Genomic DNA, 21,963 nt, shown 5'->3' on the forward strand with positions numbered 1-21,963 from the left:
CATATGCTTCGTTCCTCGTGTTGGAGTGTCCTAAGCGTGTCCGTCCACCTGCCGCGGACACATGAGGGCGTGTGAGGGCCACGCCAGCTTTTACTCTGTCTCATGACTGTCCTCCCTTCGTGTGCTGCTCAGAGACGCGGTGAGAGTTGATCACAGCTGGACACATTTGTGGACGATGTGTTAAGTGCTTTGGACACATTGCAACCGTGACAAGATGCTATTATTTAGAAGAGATAATTATTATTTGCAATTGATTTCACATTTGGTCAGTGTTTAGGTTGACTATGACATCATGTATCACATGGTAATAAAATGTCACGGGATAATACAGTCAGCCAGTCATAAACTCTGATTTTTTTAATCACCCTGAAGATTGTATTTTATGATAATAAACAGCTGTCTGTACATATTCCTGACTGTGATATCTTAAAATTTAGATTATGAGATTATAAAGTCGGAAATAGAAATTTATTAAGACATGCTTTTGAATATATCTCATAATTTCAACGTTTAATGACTTAAAACCTCTCCAAATGCTGGAGCTGGCTATGTTTTATAGAAGATTACTAAAAAAACACTCACACAGCTTATATGTTGCTTAATATAATCATAATACAATAATAACTTTGATACTTTATATCAAAGAGTTATTAAAAAAACAACAACACAGACCCGTTTTTATTATATATTTATTTTTTTACGTTGTCATTGTTTTCAAACACACACACATTTTAATTTCTAACTTGGAACAATAAACACAGGTCATCATAACTGTCTTTTTTTTCAATATATATATGTATATTTAAATATATATATATTTTTCCAAGATGTTCATCCATATAATAGACATTGACAGATTTACTCTACAATTGATTTCATGTATGTCTGGTTGCCAAAAGGTTCCCTGTTACAATGTACTTCGTTCTGTTTAACATGTAGTCCACTATAACTTATAACACAAATAAATAAATAAAAAAATAACAACAACATAAAATAAAACTGTGAAGACCACATTACCCATGATCCTCCAGCCTAGTCCCTCCGAAGACGCCAGACAAACAGGGGTAATGCTAATCCTCAACCTTTCCTCCCCAAATGAACCTCCATAAATCAAATAAATAAACAAATGAAACACAAACTGTTATTAATACAGCAACATGGCTCTTGGTTCGATGCATTTCTAGACCTCCGTGAAGCTCTATGGGATCAGCCCCCTTAACTTCCACTTCTTTATTCAAAGAATCAAACTCATGTAAAATGCCATACGTTTTCTTTCAAGACATCTCTGAACTAATAGCAACCAATAAAAGAAGATAACACACCATTCACAACAATCCTTAAAAAACAACTCACAACACAACAACCATTAATAAAGCATTCATCATTTTCCAGTATTACTTAAATTACAGGGGAAAAAAATCACCCTCTCCTGACTAAGCACAATGAAGCTGTGCCACAGAGCACCACTGTGAAGCCTTAATTAATTTCTGCTTAAACAACTGAAGACTAAATAACTGTATGACATGAGTAATGGAGAAACCACTCTAAAGTTCTGTGTCTTCATTGGTTCCCTCCCAATAAAGAAGACGCAGCATCTTTAACAGGCTGGCATGACAAAACTACTCCCACCGTCCCTCTCAACCCACACGGTTTTGAACAAAACATACATTAGTGCCAAGAGAAAAGAAAATGTATTCATACACTCACACAAAGAAAAACAGAAAAGCACATACATTATTTGTAGCCCCCATTAGAATCCTTTTAATTTGTGAAGCGTTTTAAACGCTTTGATTCACTTGTCACGTTTGAGTCCTACCCCAATGCATGTTTTATTAGTTATAGACCCCTTTAAAATGTTGACAACCCGCAGGAGAAAATTCTCATATGTGCCTAATATAATATAGAGTATATCTATTTTAATATTATCTTATTCAAATTCCAGATTGTTTATGCCTTAAATGTAAAATCTAAAAAAAAGGACCCCCTTCCCCCAGACGAAGCCCACACTACAACACAAAACAATACACATTTTGTTTTTTCGTCTTTAAATAGCTACAAAGAAATAGTTTCATGTTTTATATTCAGCATTACAGATACAGACCTAAAGGAGAAGTTGTGCTATCATTGTTAAAGATATCTAGCCTGGGGTACGTCCGTCGGATAGTGGTTTTAAATTCCTTATCCTGTTAGCAATCACCTCCACTTGATTACTAATCTTAAATATTCAAGTAAAATAAATATAGACCTGAAAAATGCAGAGAGATGAGCTAATTCTTGTTTCCTTTTGCTGGATGAGAGCTTTTAAAAACCAGAGATCTGGGGAAATGTTGTCCCTTAACCTGTTTTTGATGGTAGTTGGCAGTATAAGCAAGATATAATATGGTCTTTGGTCATTTTTAGTTTAAAATAGCTCAACGCAAGTATGACAATGGAGTGAATGAGCATGCATGGATAGAAAAAAAATGAAATGAACTAAGGCTATCTCCTTTTAAAGAAGAAAAAATGAATGAAATGAAAATTAGTTTGCTTGTTAGAAACCATAAATACGAAAGATTACAGTTCATTCTGCTCCAAACACCAGGCTTTTCCATACGGATGATTAATATGGAATGTAAAAACACACCAGTGGAATAATTCCTCTAGCTCCGCCCCTTAACAGCCCCGCCTCCTGTCACAATCAATCGGCTAATCTACGCCCTCCTCCCTGTTTATGCAAGCAGGTTGCCATGGGGACAGCCTTTCTTTACCTGCAGAGGTCTAAGCAGCCTAATATGTCAGGATGAAGCTGAAATACTCAACACACACACTACAACTGGCGGCTAGAAACCGAATCATGTGTGAAAAAAGAAATGCGAATGGCGCTAACTTAGAAACATGAAGGGGGAGGGGGGTGGTGTTCACATGCAGGCGCACACTTCACGCCTGGCTCGCTTATTGTTGGCAGATTGGGCGGATGAGACTGAAGGGTGATGCTGATGGAGGCGTATATATGCACAAGAGCAAACCAGGAAGGGCACGGTGGAAAAAAACCAAAAGATAAAACGAAAAAAAAAAGTCCCCTCAGGTGCTTGGCAGTGTGTAAACTACAGCTGAACTTAACAAACAGGCACACAGAGAGGTGGATAAAAGTGAGGGACACAAAGGTGCTCGCTGTGCACATGTCCTGAAACTATGTGGTCCCTTTCCTGCCTGCTTCGCACGCAAAAATATAATATAATCTATACCTAAAATCAAAAGAAAGACTAAATTAAAGGCAGTATCTAGATTTAAGAGAGAGAACCGCAGCTGTCGAAACTACCTCATGTTGAAGTATTAAGATCAACCTGTGTGCTTTCAGACGGATGAATCAGTTTGGCAGTAGTTCTGCTGCGAGGGAGTAACACAGCGCGGTTCTCTCTCATTCACACCTGCAGTCTAACCAGTTAAAAGGCGCCATCCAAAACAAGCTTTTTGTGCATGATACTAATTCCAATTTTCGGTCAGTCTCCAGCCTTGAATCTCTCTGGGCTTCAAAATCTTTACCAGCAGAATGAATCGGGGAATTTTGGTCCTGATTTGCACTTCGAATAGCACTAACACTTTCAAATCTTTCCATGTACTGCGCAATTGACCCATGTGCGATTAATAACTTCGGCATCCCTGTCAAAACCTAGTTTGACTGCGTTACAAGTACTCAAGGTTGTTTAAGACCTATTTTGGAATTCTTTAAGATAAATACGCTTACCTTGTTTGATAGACAGCGTAATTCTACACTGCTATTAAGGAATGTTTAAGAGATAAGACACTGAAGACATTAAATTAAGATAAACATCTACAGTCATTGGTCTGTTGTGGCAGTTCACTAAGAAAGTAAGTACTATTGGTGCGAAAAAAGAAAGAAAGAAAGAAAGAAAGAAAGAAAGAAAGAAAGAAGAAGGAGAAAGGGGGTTGAAGGGGCAATGTGTAGGTCTGAGATAGAGTGCATGATACAAAAAACAAACTGGGGATATTGATTTAGTACCTCAGTTAAGGGAGTCTATCGCTTGTGCAAAAATACACCAATACTCAGTGAGCAAGAAAGAGTGAAATAGAGCGTGCAAGATACAAACACCCAGATTAAGAGGCAGTAGTTTAAACCTGAAGCAAAATAAGTTTTACAAAACTTAAAAAAATATACAAATGCACACTCACACACAAACTACAAAAACCATTATATTAGAATAAAACTCTACAAAGAACATTTGGAATATATACTGTATAATCTTATCGCATTCTATGGGTTGTGATTTCTTTTTTTTATCGGTTGTCGTTGTCACAAGTAATCAGGAGTTTCGAGTTTGAACAGTATTTCAGAAAAGCCGGAGGTATTTACAGAGGAGACATGGCCACACACTCACGGACAGGACGAACGAGGAGTGACAGGGGCCCAGCTGTGAGGCAGTGGAGGCAGGGGGCAAGGGGGCTCGGGAAGGGGCAAATAAAGTGATTGTTGTGAGAAGTCGTTTTTCTCATCTTTTTTGGGACGGATTTTTCTGTGGCTTAGAATTGGGCGCTCATGAGCTCAGAGTGGGGTAGGAACATCGCGCTTTAGGTGCTGAAGTACACTGTGAAGAGAAGCAGATCAGATTTATCATCAACACTTGAGAAACAGTACGTAATAAGAAATATAATTCTATAACGAGTCACTCTTAAGTATTTTGACCTTAAGCCACCTATTCACTCTCCAAGACAAAAGACAGACCAGAAGTCATTCATTTCTAATGGAGAGTAGTGGAGTGGAGTTTGATCCTATGCGCATGCTGAATTTTCAGATGTGATTTGAGCTTTGGAAGCACTGAAATATTTGAAGTTTTGCAGTTACACCATATGCAACAGCCAGATTGTCAGATTAGGGAAGAAGAGAGTGAAATTTACCAATATTTTCCACTAAAACCTGTAAAATGGGCAGTTATAAATAATTAAGTCAGAAATTAACTTATACTTGTTTATTTACATTGATTTGCCCGAGACAACCTACTTTGCTTTCAAATATATTTGCTGTCCTTTGTTTTGTGTGGAGATATATATATGTAAAGAGTGCTTAAAGGACAGGTTTGCTGATTTTCAGCCAGCTTTCTATTTTCACAATGTCAGTGATATATGCAAATAAACAATGTGTACTCTTTCTTCATGCTACCTGCACTCAGATCTTAACTGGTCAGCCAAAGCCCTCCAGATGGCGCAAAAATGGTAAATATTTTGACAGCTCCAGGGCTTTTGTTAAAACTACAGATTGTATTTATGCATTTTTATATCCCTACCTACCAACAGTCAGATTGAGCCCAGTGCAGTATGGGTGTAGAAGTTCCCCTTTTTGGCACAAAGGAACACCACGCCCTCTTTCTATGTTTTCGCTACTCATGTAGCACTGATTAAAAAAAAAAAATGCCTTTCTACTTAGGGTGGCCATATGTGCCATTTATACAGCACACGTACTGGCCAGGATTTTTATATTGCCTAAAACATCCAAAGTAGTTTGACCAGTAACATGCAGGTATTGTACATAATCGACCAATCGTGGCGCGTTGCGCATGAGAAGGTGAGAACGACCAAGGCGATACAAATATGCACGTGTTTGTTTGTTCGTTCCACTTGAAGCTGCGCACCAATTATTGTATGACACCAAAGTACCACAAGAGCGATTTAAAAGCATAAGGAGCCGTCTGCTCTGCTCTCTATAGCTCTTGTGAAATAATGCCATACAACGATCGAGCTGCACAGTGCAAACAACCAAAACCTGGATATTTTAAGCAATACAGAAATCCTGGCAAGGGTGCGTCCCGTAAAAATGGCCCGTATGGTCACCCTATTTCTACTGCATAGACAGCCAAGTTTTATCTTGCCATTGGCGAATTACCCCTTTAAAATAGAAATCTATGGAATTACTTCTTTTTTTTTCAAAAAACTAATTTCTGCATTTGACAGTCAAACATGATTTTCCCAGTTGTATTCAACCCAGAATATTCCTTTGAAAATCAGTAAGAATATTATCATTACTTACCAATGATTATAATGAGGACAATCACGCATATCACCCCCAGAATAATCATCATCTAAAGAAAAGAGGTAAAAAAGAAGGAGAATAAGTTGAAAAGCTGTAAAGAGTAGATTATAAAGACCCAACATTCAAACATTTGATTCAATGTACTTTTGAATATTTTTTTTTTGTTCCAAAATACTTTTTTTGTTTTTAAATATATAATTTGAAGCTGTGAATACAAATAACACCATGTACTTATACTGACAGCTAAATGTGTTAGAATGATAAAGGACTTTCATTGATTTGAGGTTTAGTGTAAGATGTTCGCTTGATTTAGATGTGTTGTTCTGAAAATCCATTGCCTTTCTCAGCTGTACTCGAGGAACTTTTTGTGTTGTTTACCTTGGCATTCTTCCACCAGTATTTATTCTTGAGCTTGGCAGCACTGGTCTCGAATTGTGAGGCTCCAGCCTGCAGGGCATCAGCCCGATCATCCAGTTCTGACAGCTTCTGGTCCCTCTCCAGAACCTTGTCTACGTTCACACGCATAATGTCCACCACCTGGGAAACGATGAAGGTGACTCTTAGTAAACTGTTAATGTGTTCTGGAAATACACATGTAGATGAAAGAAGACAAAGAGATGGGGTTCACTCACCTCATCCACCTGAGCCTGTGTCTGCTGTAAGCGACGGTTGCTGGTGAGGTTAGGGGGACCCTGGCTACCTCCTTCAGGGGCGGGGGCACCGGCAGGGGCTGGGGCAGACCTGCAAACCAACATACAGGCATTCGTCAGTACTTCAGTATTACTGGGGTGTATTATTAGTACAATGATTTAGAGGATCTACTTATTAGGAATATGAAGATCATTTATTAGTATTGTCCTAAATTACTAAAAACAGTGCTTTTACTTGCATTTCTCATAAGAACCGTATTTGTGGTTGAATTTATCATGTCTAAACTTTGTATCTAAAAATGTTCACGTATTTTTCTAAAATTATGTTCTATTTTCGCAAAAGACTTAGCAAAGTCTCCTTGCTAATGCCAATCTCAGCCACCAGAGGAAGACAAAACTCTGTATAAAGGTCACCTCTGAGGGATCCCTGGATATAATCCCTGTTTAGTTCCCTAAGACTTTTTCTTACTGGGATCCTTTTTTTTATTTTTTTAACATATATGAAAGGAGTAAATGAGCTGGGAGTAAAGCTCACCATATTTTTATTCTTGTTTACCATCTTTTTTCATTCTCAATTGCTTCCGCTCCTTCACATTTACAATAACCTATATTTAGACATCACATCTTGGCTCCTCTCACCTTCACTGATATGAAAAGATGTAACAGCACTTCACTTTGACTGATGTGTATCAGTTCAATCGTTCTTACAAGCAGAAACAGGCTTAAAGAGGAAATAGTCTGTGAGCACATGATTCAATGCTAAATTACCTGTTGCTGATGCACAGATTTCTCGTTTAAATGTGTATCATTTCATCAAAATGAATTTGATCTAATAACAAACCAAACATTTGTCCAGTGCGCTTATGGACTGGTTATACAAGGCTATTTTTCTGATGCTCGATGACAAATTCCAAATAAATGAATGAATGAGAAAGCATTGCACATTGACTGTATTTTACACTGATATGTTGTTTCTGGACAGTTCTTACACTGGACTGGTACAGGCAGGGTCATATGAATGAGAGGGACAACATCCCCACCCCCACACAAGGCCTTCACGTGTGAGTCCCTGTCATTGTTGCGTCACAATCAACTTACATTTTGTCAAATAGCTGGACCAGATGTTCCTAGCTGTTACTAATTTATCTATTTTTATGTATTGGAGGCAAAAGGTAGAACCTGAAAAACAACAGTATGGTCATATCAAAATATGACACTCCACACCAAGTGATGCCTTGATAACAGTATACAACAATTGCATTGTCCCGAGCATATAAGACTCGCGTGGAATATCACGCCTCTAGTTTATAGTTTTGTTTGTTTGTTTTTTTATAGCATGTGAGGTACGTTTATTTTTATTGTCATTACTTAAATGTCATTTGTTAAAATTTATATCAGGCCAGGTTTGAAATACAGTGGGCCTTTGGGCTATTTGGGACAAATCCCAGTGGGCTTTTGACATCGACATCGAAATAATCATCAAGACTCATCGAGATTTGGGAGGACAAATATATTAACCGCAATACATGATGTTGATTCATATATAATTTTCATTCTAAAAGCGCGCGACCGAGTCAAACCAGTCCAATCCGGTGTCAAGGCGTGATTCTGTCGCTGTCGCTCATTCCAAACAGCAGAGCAACGCGAAAACAGTCTACATTATAAATAAATTAGTTCCTTGATAGCAATTTACTGTATAGATGCAAATTTGGTATGGCAGCTGAAATGGAAAAAACATCGGCCATTAGGAGCCTATTTATAGACTATATTATATAGCAAGTGCGCTCGTCAGAATTCAGTGGGTCTCGTGAAATACGCAATAGATGTGGAATTATGCGTAACGCTGTATACAATCCAATATAAACCTACCATAATATGGAATATGATTATTTTGAGCATACATATAATATTTACATACAACGTTCTATTAACAAGTGGCAGCCGAATAATAACAACCGAGCAAATAAAACCTCATTCAAAATCAGATTACAAATCTTTATTGAAATTAAATCGTACTCACATTGTGAACCGGGTTTTATGTGCGTCTACAAGAAGTGTGTGGATGGACGCGCTGCTTCAGGCGTTTCTCCCCGTCTCCGGGATAAATAATGCACTCTCCAGGTTATTCCAGTAAAGCGGTATTAGTCCTTGTTTTTTTTTTTTTTTTTTTTAAAGGGTTTGTATTTATTTCTTTGCAGCGGTGTGCCGCGCCTCGCTATTATTCTACCGCTACTCTCTTCTGTCACTATGTACACATGAAGAATAGATGCTCGGATTAGGCGAACAAAGATGGCTCGTTGACGTCACTCGTCATCCGGGAAGCTGCAGGTTGCGAGCGGTGACCGTGAGAGAGACAGGAGATGGAGGATGGATGACAAGACGGGACAGGGCACATTTAGGCTATCCGTGTGGAACACTTTCAACAGTATGTGTAAGAGGACGTGGGTTGGGGTCCATGGATTGTATTTGCACAACACGCATTGTTGTTAATTTATTTATAAGTAAGGATTGCTGAAACAAACAAAATGGCGGTCTATGAAGGGATGAGGGGGCTTCACAGGCGGTGTGTGTTCACTTGTTAGTTGCCTTAATGGAAAACATGGAAACATTTAGATTTCTGGAGCAGTTTTTTAGTATTGTGATGCATAGGTGCCGCCAATACTATTTCACAAAACTTTTAGAACTGGAATTAGTAGATAGTTGTAAATATTGCGTTTATACTCTTATTAGCTTACGAGATATAAGACATCAAAAGGCAAGGGTACTTGGGGAAAAAGTGATTGGCAGCGGTGGGATTCGAACCCACGCCCCCGAAGAGACTGGAGCCTTAATCCAGCGCCTTAGACCGCTCGGCCACGCTACCGATGACAGTAAGTGTTATACCGTGAGCAATATATTTTAAGACGTTTATTATTTTGTTTATAATTTATTATATTTAGGTTTATATATCATCTATAAAAAAAAAGCTTTATTATTTATTAAACTACTGAAGTTTTATTAATCACATATTTTATGTTAATAATATAATTCTTATTACCAGAGTGACAAATCGCCCTACAGTTTATTTTAAAACGAAAATAGAACATAATTTTAGAAAAATACGTGAACATTTTTAGATAAAAAGTTTAGACATGATAAATTCAACCACTAGATGACGCTAAATGCATGTAGTATTCATGTGGTTTTTATTCGATAAGTATGCCAACAAGAGAAACTTTGTCATAATACAAAATGAATGCGACATGTAAAAACCTGTTTTTATACACTCTATGGTAAAAACACGAATTCAGTGACGATGTTTAAACCTCAAAAATATTTTTACATTATGTAACAGAACAGAACTACACTCACTTCAAAAAGTATGTTACTGATCTGTTATGATAGGAGTTTTTGTAATACAGTAATTTAACATTTGTCTAAATGGAATTAAACGTTAATTGTTAACAACACTTCGATATGAATATGCGTCAGTTACACTTTTTTGCGAGATTCACTCAGCTTCCGCCTGTGTGCCACTTCGATGACCCCTCCTCCTGACTCATATCAGCCGGCCTTTTTTAAATAAATAAACGTTTTAAGTCCTGTTTTATAAAATACTTTTGATAAAACCCCGAAACGGGATGTATGTATATATTAATTTTATGGTTAAACGGAACTAAATGCGAATAAATAGCGAAAAGGCCATCTCTTTCAAAATCCACCAATGGGATCGCAGGAAGCACCAGCATGCGAAAAGAAACTGAATTTAAAATATATAGTTTACCTTTAAAAAAAAAAGAAACCTTAAAACGCTTCCCTTATACTAGTCATTAAGTGTATGACTAAATACGTGACTTGTACTTTAAATTCTTTTACACGAGTTAGAATCACCACCGTGATTGAAAATACATGCGTGGTTTACTAAAGCTTTCCGAGACAGTTATTTCAGCACGTCAGTGAGGTATATCCTTACCTGTTACCTTAGAAATAAGGTTTCAGAACATGATGATTGGATTTGATGAATACGTGATTAATAACCGTATTCGTTTAGGAACTGCAACATCCTAACGAATCCTGTCTGATCTTATTTAATTTGTATCTAAAGAAAAGATATTAAAATAAGCTTTTTGTTTGGTTATTCATATAAAAGTAGTTTTGTTAAGCTATTACGATACAGTAGTTGAGTAGTTTAGTAAGTTAATTGAATATGATTATATGTAAACGCATATCGCTTGCATGTTAGTTAAATTTAAATGTTTTATGAGTTTAAGTGTTGTATTGAGTTGTTTTGCGTGGTCCGGGCGTACAGACGAGGTTACATGTAAACATTATCAGTTAACTGATGTCTTCCAGCTATCTGCTCCATTCAAGGTTTTTGTTCTACCGCCACTAAATGTACAAAGGATGGAAAATCTCATCAAAACACTCATTGATGAAACCCAAACACAAATTTAAAACAGGTGATAATTGTGTGCATTCAAAAAGACTATATTTTAGACAAGTGCTCGCCGGCGCCGTGGCTTAGTTGGTTAAAGCGCCTGTCTAGTAAACAGGAGATCCTGGGTTCGAATCCCAGCGGTGCCTTTTGAATTCGCAAATCCTGTTTAAATGATAAGAAACTAGCAAGAGAGCTAAATAATTTTTTTGTGTGTGTGAAAGGTATGCCCAGTTGCGAGTTACAAATTGGAAGTTATATGTCTGTAGACAATTTTAAAGATAGCGGCAAAGTAGAAGATCTGTGCTAACTGATACATCTGAAAAAAAAAAAAAGGTTTCCTAATTTAGGAACGTTTTGAAAATGTTTATGGCAGCGGTGGGATTCGAACCCACGCCTCCAGAGAGACTGGAGCCTAAATCCAGCGCCTTAGACCGCTCGGCCACGCTACCGTATGAAGCAAGCGAGAAATGCTATATTTGTTCTGGTCATTGCTTCTCATGATTAATTCATGAATGGTTAATTTGTATTGACGGACGAAATAATTTTCTTTTCAAAACCCGTTTTCTTTCTATGACCTGATGATGTCAGTGTGCTCACATTCTTTCGTCCGGGCTGAAGTACATATGAAACAAGAAGATGAATCAGATAAACAAACCAAAGTAGTTTTTGTGTGTCCATATCCTTTATTCAGCCCTCAACATTTGTTTAAATACATATCTAGCTACATATTATACATAAGGCCATGGTTTTATGTATTTAATGTATAATGTGTACTATATTTTATAAATTTTACATCAATTAGATAAGAAAATTTGAACATGGGGTAAGTTATTAAGATTAATATGTTTTGACTAATTTGACTTAATCTTAAATCAGGGAGCCGGAGCTGCATGGCGGAAGGGATCATATAGATCTTGATTGAAGTCATATGGGTCATAGGTTGGAACCAGAGCGTTTAGGTTTACTTTGTTCCCAGTTTCCTTTTTCATCTTCTCAGCTGGAAGCGCTGGTGATGGTTCGATCATCGTAACTTGCCTGGGAGGATTGTCGATTAGGCAGTCAGGGTCCCAGTAAGGATCACAGTCGTACTCCATTCCATTCATAGAAGGAGGAGGTGGTGGAGGAGTGGATTTTTGTGGTGGTGGAGGGGCATACGTCACTGGCTCTGAGGCAGCTACGGGGGGAGAGGACGACTCCTGGACAGAGCTGAGTTTACAGTTTGGGTGGTAACGTGGATCGCAAAGTACAGGAACACCACCAGTGGGCAGGTACACAATATGTGGCTTGCATTGTGGGTCTTTTGAATTACACAGGTACATAACCTCCATCTTGGAGACAGGTGGTAAAGTAGGGGGTGGAGGCTGGGTTGTGGGGGGAGGTGTCGATTTTAGTTGCAGACCGAGGGCATTTTGGTATTTGGATGCATCAGGGCCATACGTGAGCTCCAGATGTCGCATCTGCTGGTAAAGCATTCGAATTCTGTCTATCTCATAGAGCTAGAAGAGAAACAGAGATAGTTGAACCAAAGGTAATACAGCTCCTTTGTGCAGTTTGGTAAACAACACATCTGTTTTTATTTTTACTTCTGTTTTTATTTTGTATATTGTTGGCTGAGGAAATAACTTTGAAAATTGAAAATTCTGTCATAATTTACTCACCCTCATGTTGCTCCAAACCCATAAGATTTTACTTAATCTTTTAAAAATTCAAAAGATTCAGTGAAGGTGTTGTCAAACAAATCCACATGAATTTAATTTTGGCTTTTAAACCAATTGATGTGGATGACCATTTTGGATTACCTGGACTTTCAATGGAAGAATAGAAACATCCTAGATTTCATTTGAAAATCTTAATTTGTGTTTGAAGATTAAAAGTAGGGTAGTTGATTTTGGAGAGGCTAGCAATAGCAAGCTAGCTTTGAAAGCATAAGATCCCAGCCTCCCTGCAAATCATTCTCTAAAGCCACGCCTCCTCCAAAACACATGAACGTGCACAGGCAGACCAGAGGCCTGATATACTTCAAATGAAATTGAAGAACGAACTGAAATGACATCATTTAGAACATAATCAGGCTGAAACGAAGTTCGTTTTAGCAGTTCCAAACAGCTCACCAAAGCAAACTATTTGGGGGAGTTCGTTTTGGCTCCTAAACACCTTTGAGCTACCATTGGTCCGTGGCGATTACGCAATCAGTGGGTGTGTACTGAAACTCCACCTTCTCTGACGTTGAAGTTACTTCTTTTTCCACCAGTTAGTTTCTCATTCCATTGAGGTCAGACCATAGAACAACATCTCCTGATTACACTGGAGTGTCGAAAACTGAGCTGGCACAAATATATCTGCACCTGTTCGATCGCTCGCGGAGAGACTTTAAAGATTCAGAGAAAGCATTTAATTCCTAGAAAGAAATTGCAAATACATATAAATAAATTTAGGTCACTTAACTTAGTGATTGCTATCGGGACTTTTAACCAGCATAACAAAAAAAGTTTTTGAACCAAATCACCTACCCTGCCTTTAACTTTAAGTATTACTTTGAGGATGAGTAAATGATGACAGAACTTTGAATTTTGGGTGAACTATCTCTTCAATAACTTTAGCATTTATTGATTAAACTTATTTATTAAATAATATTTATCATTCCTTTAATCAAGAACAGCTACATTACTGTTGTTTACTGGTGGAATTTTTTTTTTTTTAATCAATAATAGGATAGAAAACAAAAAAATACGTATTTTTTTCTTACCCCTTCAATGTGCCCAATACTGTTGTAATAACGATAGTAGGACTGAAAGTCTGGATCTTTGTGATACCAGTTGGGATTAGCCATTCTCCTTTGGCGTGCATGTGCCAGAAAATCATGGGCCTGTTCAGAGTCAATGCTGACAGCTGGATTAGATGCTGCAAGAGAAATTAGTACTAATGCATAAGTAAATTTGCATCTTTGATGGAAACGTCTAGAAAACATGTATCATACGTGTATGGTGTTGCACTGGCAAAAGTGAAGAAACTAAAAATGTTATGTCATGCATTATTGCATTTGAGATATTTTTTAAGTTTTACCTTTGTCTTTGGAGACTTTTGCTAGGGATGTGGCCTGCAACACTGCAAAAAAAATTTAAAACAGTGAAGAATTATTCAGCTGAATATTGATTTTATGAAAAAAAAGTTTTGAATGTAAATAATCATACCTGGCAGAATTACCAAGCAGTGCAGAGCCCCATAAATGCACAGCACAAACGTCACCTGGAAAAAAAGATTTGTTTTTGTACTACATTAACATCCTAATGTACTACATACTACATCCTAATATTTTACCATAGAAATATTTGACACAGAGCTCATGCAACATTTTTTAACTGATTAGTCTGATCTGTTGAAATGTATTAGTCAACATTGTTAATATAAAAACATTAAGTACATAAGAGGTACTGCTACATAATGGCAACAACTGCATGTGAATGAAGGTCTTTATATATAAGTAATATATAACTAAGTCTCTCTCTTTCTAAATATCTAAAGTCACGTAACAAAAAGTCTCAAATATCTAATATTTTAAATTGTTTTACAAAATTCAGAGATGTATTAACTCATAAAATCACTCACCTTCTGTCTCATCTTTGGTCTCTCTTCAGATAGGAGAATTCAAATGGTAAAACATTTAAATACTGGACTCAGTACTAGCAACTGTATCCTAACATTTGATTGGTTGTGAAGATCAAGACGCTCCCTCCTCCTCCTTGTACTTCCATTCATTTTTACAGACATTTTAAAATGACTTAAAACATGTCACCTATTTTGTGGGCCTTATCTGAAAACCTTATCTGAAACTAGAGGTCAAAAACTTGCAAAATGTATAAGTACACTTATGCATTATTAATGTGTCCCGTCAGTGACCTACATAGATTTTACCAGTAAGGTATTATGAAAACTAGTCAAAACATTTACAACTTTTCATGTGATTGATCTTATGGCATAAATCACACCATTAAGGGATCTATTATGTATGTGACTTGCTGTAAATCTGATCCCTCAGGCATGTTTTATGGTACAGGGTCGAGAAGTCATTGCTTCAGCGCTACATAATTTCAACATCTCCGCTGTCTGGTTTGAAAAATGGCTCAGATGTGTGTGCTCAGGAGATGATAGCATAAGCACCCCTGTCTTTAGAGGCGCCACACAAAATTAAACCTTTACTCCTTCAGAAACAGCTGGAGCTCTAATTTTGGACTAGAGGACTAAACATACCTCTTGGACCAAATCTATTGAACTTTTGTTTTGATTTAAACATTCAAAACAAAACAAAAATGTATATGTTAATTAAGGAAAGGGACTATATGAGACAATTATATTTTTTTTGCATTTTTTGTTACATTTTTAAGTTGCATATTATGTTGCACATGTGGTGGCAGGACGGCAGAAGGATCAGGACACTTTAAGGTGGAGTGAGCAGTTGGTTAAACAGGTGTGATCGAGCAGAGCTGGAATCTGAGATATGTAGGAAAACAGAGGGTAAATAACAGAAGGACTAAACATTAAGGAGTTATTGCACAGGTCCCATCCAGCCTCTGTACACTCTAGGGATATTACATTTTTCACATCACGGTTATTGTGGCCATAATAATTCACAATATCGGTATATCGTGATATCTATAGAAACCTTGGGGGGAAAAGATATCAGTTTATTTTTACTTTGTTTATTTGGTTTTTCTTTTTCACACAACTAACATAAAGATACTGATAAACCCAAGGCACAAGACTCACAAGGCTTTCTCCGTCTTCTATGAAGCTCCTATGAAATAACAAGAGAAAAAATACTGTCAAGTTCAACAGTACTTGAATAAATATTAATGGTAACACTTTACAATAAGATGTCATTTGTTAACATTAATGTATTAACTAACATGAATGAACAATGAACAATTAATTTATTACACAATTTATTAATCTGTTAATGTTAATAAAAATAGAGTTGTTCATTGTTCATGTTAGTGCATTAATGTTTACAAACACAACTTGTGATTTTAATAATGCATAAGTAAATGCTGAAATTAACATGAACTAAGATTAATAAATGCTGTGGAAATATTGTTCATTATCATTTATGTTATTTATATATGATAACTAATGTAATTAACTAATGTTAACTAATGAACCTTATTGAAGAATGACCGCAGATGAGGCAATAAGTGCATGGCACTGCGACCAACTTAACATTTTACAGAGTTTAATGTAGCAATGTGGCTCAGTTTTTCAAGATCAGTTTTAATCGTGTAACAGTTAAAGGGTACATAACACACACAGTTTCACCTAATCTCGTGTTAATCTTGAGTGCCTATAGAGTAGTACTGCATCCTTCATATCTCCAAAAAGTCTTTGGTTTTATCATATTTATAAAAGAAAAATAAACCCCAAATACCAACAAAACAAAAATCCGATCCCCTTTAAGATGTTTCGTGTTGTTTCCATTAACATATATATATATATATATATATATATATATATATATATATATATATTCACTTATGTGCTGAATCTGATTTCCAACAAAAGACAGAAATGTGATGCAGTTGTACTTACATGAATGGGGTATTTTATCACTGGGACCGCTCCATGTTTTAATAGCAAACCATGTGCAAATCCAGCGTCGACCAGGGCCTTGTCTATAAAACATTCGTCACTGAAATGACGAGAACACACAAACTCCGTTGCTGCCCCGGAAAAACAAACTGCATCCACTGTTCGTGTAACGCTGAGTTCTTTGCGAAGCTGAACACGGTAAACTTTCCCTTACATCCAAAAACACACTTATTTGGAGACATTCTTGAACAAATCCTATACAGTGTTGCCGAAGATTTCCCGATGAAGCGCGTTGATGAGCGGGGTCTCGCTGTGGTCGACGTGTGCGCGGGCGCGCTTTTCCGAGAGAAATGCTCATATAAGGAGTTCCACCACTGTCTACGTCATTAGATCCACGATGAAAAAAAAACAGCCGAGGCTTGTACCAGAGCCCGTCTACATATTAGACATTCTCTGCTTGTACCAACCCGCAAGTAAAATTTTCGGCACAGAAATTCTCCGTCATTCGTCCTAATTATTTTTTAAAACTTTGGCCATGTTTAGCATGAGAATCCATCTCTTTAACACTGTGAACAACTCTGAATACATGAAATACCATTGTAGCCCCCCTTTAATAGATTTGAACAAAGAAATATAAAGTGTTACTACGCACAGTCTGTATTGATTGTAATTACAAAAATAAGACGAGTAAAGAAAACGCGCTACTTTATTAAAATAATCACCCTTCACTTCAATATATGAACACAGAAAACCGCTTTTAACATGTTAATATAATGTTTCCCATTCTATGACTAGTAAAATAATGTCAACTTACGGCTCTCCTCTGAGTAGCAGAGAACATTGCGTCTTCTTCTTGTGTGACAGTGTCAGCGTTGAGGCACAATACTGCCACCTGGGCGCTCAACCAGGTACTGGCGCTGGAGTATTTACACGTGGTGTTATCATAAGAGAACTGTTCATTTTAAATATTGCGGTATATCGTTAATACCGGTATATCGTTACACACTAAATTAACACGATATCGATAATTGCTGATAATCAGGGTGCGATTTGTGAAAAAAACAGAGGGGGGGATGCTTTTGAAATTTTTTATGAAATGTTTTTAATACGACGGAAATTGTATTTAGTGAGATCTCAGTTTAATAAAAACAGTGTAAGCCTACGTTAAGCCTATTAATTGTAATGATTTAATGTCCACGGTTATTCAAACAACAAATTACATAGAGAAAGCGAGCAAAGAACACAACAGAGCTTTTGAAACTCCGAATCAGTTAAACCATTGCGTCGCAAAATGATTCACTGTTTCGAAGCGCTCCAATCGGATCGCGTATCGCGAATCATTTGATTCAGATCGGGACGTCAGAGCGGGTTTACATGATGTTTTTATCCCCACCGGGGATAAAAGTTATTCAGCAGAGGCAGGGAAGCATAGACCAGAGGGGGGGAAACCCCCCCCATCCCCCTCGGCAAATCGCACCCTGCTGATAATAATCTTCACAATAAATCAGCTATGGTTGCCAGACCTCTACAGTATGTGGTAAGAACTAGGGATGTGCTCGACGACTAATTTGACCGACGTTTAAACAGAAGTTTTGTATCCGACTAGTTGACTAGTCTAAAAGCAAGAAACCCCCAACAGATGGTAAGAAAAAAAACGTTGTGCATGCGTGTATATAATTGCCTACATTTGAAATACTTAATATATGAATCACACTGACAAATCCCTCAATGAATTCCGCTTAAAATATTGATTCGCACGTCAAAAACCACCTCAAGACAAGTGAGCGTAAAAACCTTTTTGCGAATTAAGGGATTTTTATTTGAAAGTTTCTCATTCGATACTTCAAAATGCACATTAAAACAGGGTAATGGAAACATATTCCTGCACTTGAAAAACATAGAGATAACGAAAAGCAAGCCAACAGAATTTCGGAAAGCGTCTGGAACTCGCCACAACTGACATGAAGAAAACTCATGCGAGGCATGAGGTAAAAATGTAGTTTACGTCCCGAAACACTTTTAAAAATAATGAATTTTTTAATGTTTTACTTTAACTTGTTATTTAAAATGGGAATTTGATAGTAACATAAAATGATGGTAAATTGAATGATTATTAAGGGTTTTTTTCTGTCATGTAATCAACTATTGTTTTCAGTGTCAACTAGTAGGAGCTGTAGGCCTACCGTTTAGTCGACTAGACCCGCACATCCCTAGTAAGAACAAAGTTTTACACATTAAAGTTACACTTACAGTAATAAAACATAGTGTTAATACTAAACCCCTAAATTCTGTTTATAATAGGCTACAACCACTTTAACAACACAGATGGTAAAGAAAAACCTAGCCTATATCAGGAACCAGAATTTGTCACAAATAGCTTTTTCCACATGCTGATATAAATAGAAGATGTGTCATACACACAAATAAAACACCATCATAGTTACACAAGACACTAATAAACATTAATGTAACAAAAACACTAATTTACTGTTTTTGTAAGAGCAAACCGGATGTTTACAGTCATGACAGTAGAAATAATGAAGCATTTGAACAGCTAAACGAGTTTATTTTGTCGTATTGCAGAATACAAATGACGGCGGATAATGAAGCAGACTGATTTGTAATAACATTAAAAGTAATCGTGTGTGCTGAAGAAAATGATCAGTCAGATTTTCATCTTGTCATCAAAGGGAGATCATCTCGTATATAAAGACTGTATCCTTACAACTGGCTTACAGATGTGTTAGTGAGATGTTATGTGTTTATTTATGTCTAACTGACTGGTACAAAGATCAGATTATAATGAAGCCCTGCCTTTAGTGCGGTTCAGAGTCATATGAAATGATCTTTGTGTTTATCAATTGTTCTTAATTCTGTCTTCTATGAGATGGTCACAGTGCTTAGTGGTGATCAAACTCCGGTTGTCATGGACATGGTACATTTATGTGTTTGTGTGATCTGACCACCACTGTCAAAGATATTTGAATATTTAAATATTTGAAAGTCTCTTTGAAATATATTTATGATAATTTTGCTATAATGACAAAGCTGCTAATTTTAAAACTTTCTATTAACTTACATTTATTTAGAAACTAGAAGTGGCAATATTTAAAATAATGAATAAAATAATTATAAGTAATTAAAATAAATTAATTCCATAATTCCAATAGCAATGTTCTTCATGATTTACACTTTGACTTTTGATTATCCATTTGATTTGATTTTATTATTATTATTGCACACACATAGTATATTTGTACATTATGTATATAATTTTATTACTTCTCACAACTTTTCTTAGCCTGGAAATCACACTTAAAATCTGTCATGTATATCGAGGTTTTCCAAGATCATGAGAAATCTTGTTCTTAAATCAAAATAATAGTTGTTAACAAATTAAAATAAGAACTATAATATCAGGTCAAATCAGAAGAAATTGCTGTTGTAGCTTACAACAATTGTAAATCTGGTTTTCTCTTATATGAAATAATTTTAAGCCATTTTGCGGCCCCCTTGGAAGTGTGCTGAGGCCCCCTAGTGAGTCCTGGCCCCCTGATTGAGAATCACCCAGATGAACTCATTTTAAATCTTAATGATAAGTATAAACATTATAAGTATAAAGAGACCGTATATGTATATTCTATGGTTGTATATTTCTTTTGTTAATCCTGTAGAGATGCGGATTGGATTGAATGAAGAGCTCAATACTGGAAAGTCCCAGCTGAAAGGTTGAGTATGCAACACTGATCAATACACATATCTCTAGAGGCTGTATATCTTTAATTAGAGCTGTGATTTAGTCTGTTTCCTTCTGTTCTTCAGGCTACAGTTCAGATGTTCGTGTAGATGAATGCAGATTCCACCAGGCTGTTAAATTGGAGGAATTTGACACTTTCAGAATATTGAACGTTTGTCCGAGCCAAGGAGAGGTAAATTGCTGCCATACTCACAGAAATGCAATTTCAAATAATTCCTGCATGGATAGCTTATGTTGTTGTTTTTTTCTTCAGCAAACAGTGATGCAGTATCAGCTGTGTGATGAGCTGCCATGTGCGCCATTTCAGTTATTCCCCTCTGTACAGAAGGATTATGTCAACAGGTTTGTAAATGTATTTATACACAATTTTTTATGTATAGTGTATAAATTTATGCTGTCATATGCTGACTATGCCTCTTGATCGTAATAAAATCATTGTAATGCCGATCCTCTCCTGGATTATTGCTTCAATAAATTTTCCTTTGCAGGGTGTTGATTTTTTCTTAAGCTTAGATGTGATCTTCCACCTAAAAGGTCAGTGTGCATACTGCACAGTGTTTAAAATGACATAATCAAAAAATGTGTCAATATGAGTGCATAGTTACATCACAACTATTGTTCTTTATTTTTTCCGGCAGTACAGCTCTTAATGTTTCCATCACTGTTTCTGTGTCATAAGGCTCCGTAAAGTCAGATTTTATGCAACAGCATGATTATTAGTGTTATTTAGTCTTATGGACCATCTATAGCCCCTGTATCCCTCTCTGTTCTGTACAGTATGTCTCAGGAGCTCAGTAGTCCTGACCAGACCGCTGAACTGCAGCCGAAGAGCAAAGCCCTGCTCTGGGAGATCCCACGTTTCCCAGGAGGAGCGCAGCTGTCAGCACTGTTCAAGGTGATGTTATTATATGGTAATTTGCTTGACGCAAATTGTCATCAGTCACTGATGATGTATAATCTGATCCCACAGGTGGATGTTCCCGGTCTAAGCTCCGCCTCTTTGTTGGAGGTCGGTCCTGTCAGTATGTCATTCGAACTGCCTAAACAAACCTGCAGTGGCCTTCAGATCCGCTTCCTCCAGCTCTCTCCAACTCAGACAGGACTGTCACAACATTGGGTTCAATATGTCACTCATTCGGACTCCTACATACGGATCTGACCTAACCAGATGGAAAGAACAGTGAAAAAACTGCTGTGTGCCTCTTCCAGCCACAATTTATTTTTTAATTTATTTTTTAATTTTGTTTCATTTTCATTTTCATACTTTCATTTTTCATTCCTCTCTCTTTGAGAGAGACTGAATCTGGAGATTTTTTGGAGATATAACAATATTGTGTCCAGTATGCCTGTCAAAATGGTGTTCCTTTATTTAAAATAAAATAAGCCCAGTGTTGAATAAATATCAAATATGTATAAATGACTTATTTTTTTGTCATATCTTCAGCTAAACTTTATGTAAAAGCAGGCAAGCAGTTATAAGAGTGTATTCATGATTTAGATGTATAGAAACTAAAACAAGTTGAAATTATGAGTCATG

At 36.8% G+C, this 21,963-nt stretch overlaps 3 protein-coding genes and 4 non-coding genes across 10 annotated transcripts; 3 read left to right on the forward strand and 4 right to left on the reverse strand.

The window, feature by feature from the left end:
• Positions 1-671: 671 nt before the first annotated feature.
• On the reverse strand, positions 672-8,959 carry LOC109073330 (vesicle-associated membrane protein 2-like). Its single transcript, XM_042765009.1, has 5 exons — positions 8,693-8,959; positions 6,655-6,763; positions 6,401-6,559; positions 6,020-6,071; positions 672-4,583 (listed from the first exon to the last, which is right to left on the reverse strand). Coding segments are annotated over exons 1-5 (339 nt in total). The 5' UTR covers positions 8,695-8,959; the 3' UTR covers positions 672-4,566.
• A 3-nt stretch (positions 8,960-8,962) lies between these two features.
• LOC122146426 (AP-4 complex subunit mu-1-like) lies at positions 8,963-21,759 on the forward strand. Of its 4 annotated transcripts, XR_006160978.1 has the most exons (7): positions 8,963-9,097; positions 20,344-20,397; positions 20,492-20,598; positions 20,680-20,768; positions 20,915-20,960; positions 21,204-21,321; positions 21,397-21,759. XR_006160978.1 is itself a non-coding variant. In XM_042765008.1 (6 exons), the coding sequence occupies exons 1-6, from the start codon at positions 9,040-9,042 to the stop codon at positions 21,583-21,585; spliced, it is 615 nt and encodes a 204-aa protein (XP_042620942.1). In that variant the 5' UTR covers positions 9,017-9,039; the 3' UTR covers positions 21,586-21,759. The 4 variants fall into 4 exon arrangements, 3 of the variants coding, with proteins under 3 accessions (XP_042620942.1, XP_042620940.1, XP_042620941.1); XM_042765008.1 differs by lacking the exon at positions 20,915-20,960 and having other exon boundaries at positions 9,017-9,097; XM_042765006.1 differs by lacking the exon at positions 20,915-20,960 and having other exon boundaries at positions 9,017-9,097; positions 20,492-20,768.
• trnal-aag lies at positions 9,454-9,535 on the reverse strand. The gene has a single exon. It is a non-coding gene; the product is annotated as a tRNA-Leu (tRNA).
• On the forward strand, positions 10,602-10,734 carry LOC122146538. Its single transcript, XR_006161049.1, has one exon. It is a non-coding gene; the product is annotated as a U8 small nucleolar RNA (small nucleolar RNA).
• trnat-agu lies at positions 11,162-11,235 on the forward strand. The gene has a single exon. It is a non-coding gene; the product is annotated as a tRNA-Thr (tRNA).
• trnal-uag lies at positions 11,457-11,538 on the reverse strand. Its single transcript has one exon. It is a non-coding gene; the product is annotated as a tRNA-Leu (tRNA).
• On the reverse strand, positions 11,733-15,925 carry and3 (actinodin3). Its single transcript, XM_042765005.1, has 5 exons — positions 14,696-15,925; positions 14,281-14,335; positions 14,153-14,194; positions 13,836-13,990; positions 11,733-12,585 (listed from the first exon to the last, which is right to left on the reverse strand). The coding sequence occupies exons 1-5, from the start codon at positions 14,705-14,707 to the stop codon at positions 11,962-11,964; spliced, it is 888 nt and encodes a 295-aa protein (XP_042620939.1). The 5' UTR covers positions 14,708-15,925; the 3' UTR covers positions 11,733-11,961.
• Positions 21,760-21,963: the final 204 nt, after the last annotated feature.

This window comes from Cyprinus carpio, chromosome A10 (assembly GCF_018340385.1).
Source record: "Cyprinus carpio isolate SPL01 chromosome A10, ASM1834038v1, whole genome shotgun sequence".
Lineage (NCBI taxonomy): Eukaryota > Metazoa > Chordata > Actinopteri > Cypriniformes > Cyprinidae > Cyprinus > Cyprinus carpio.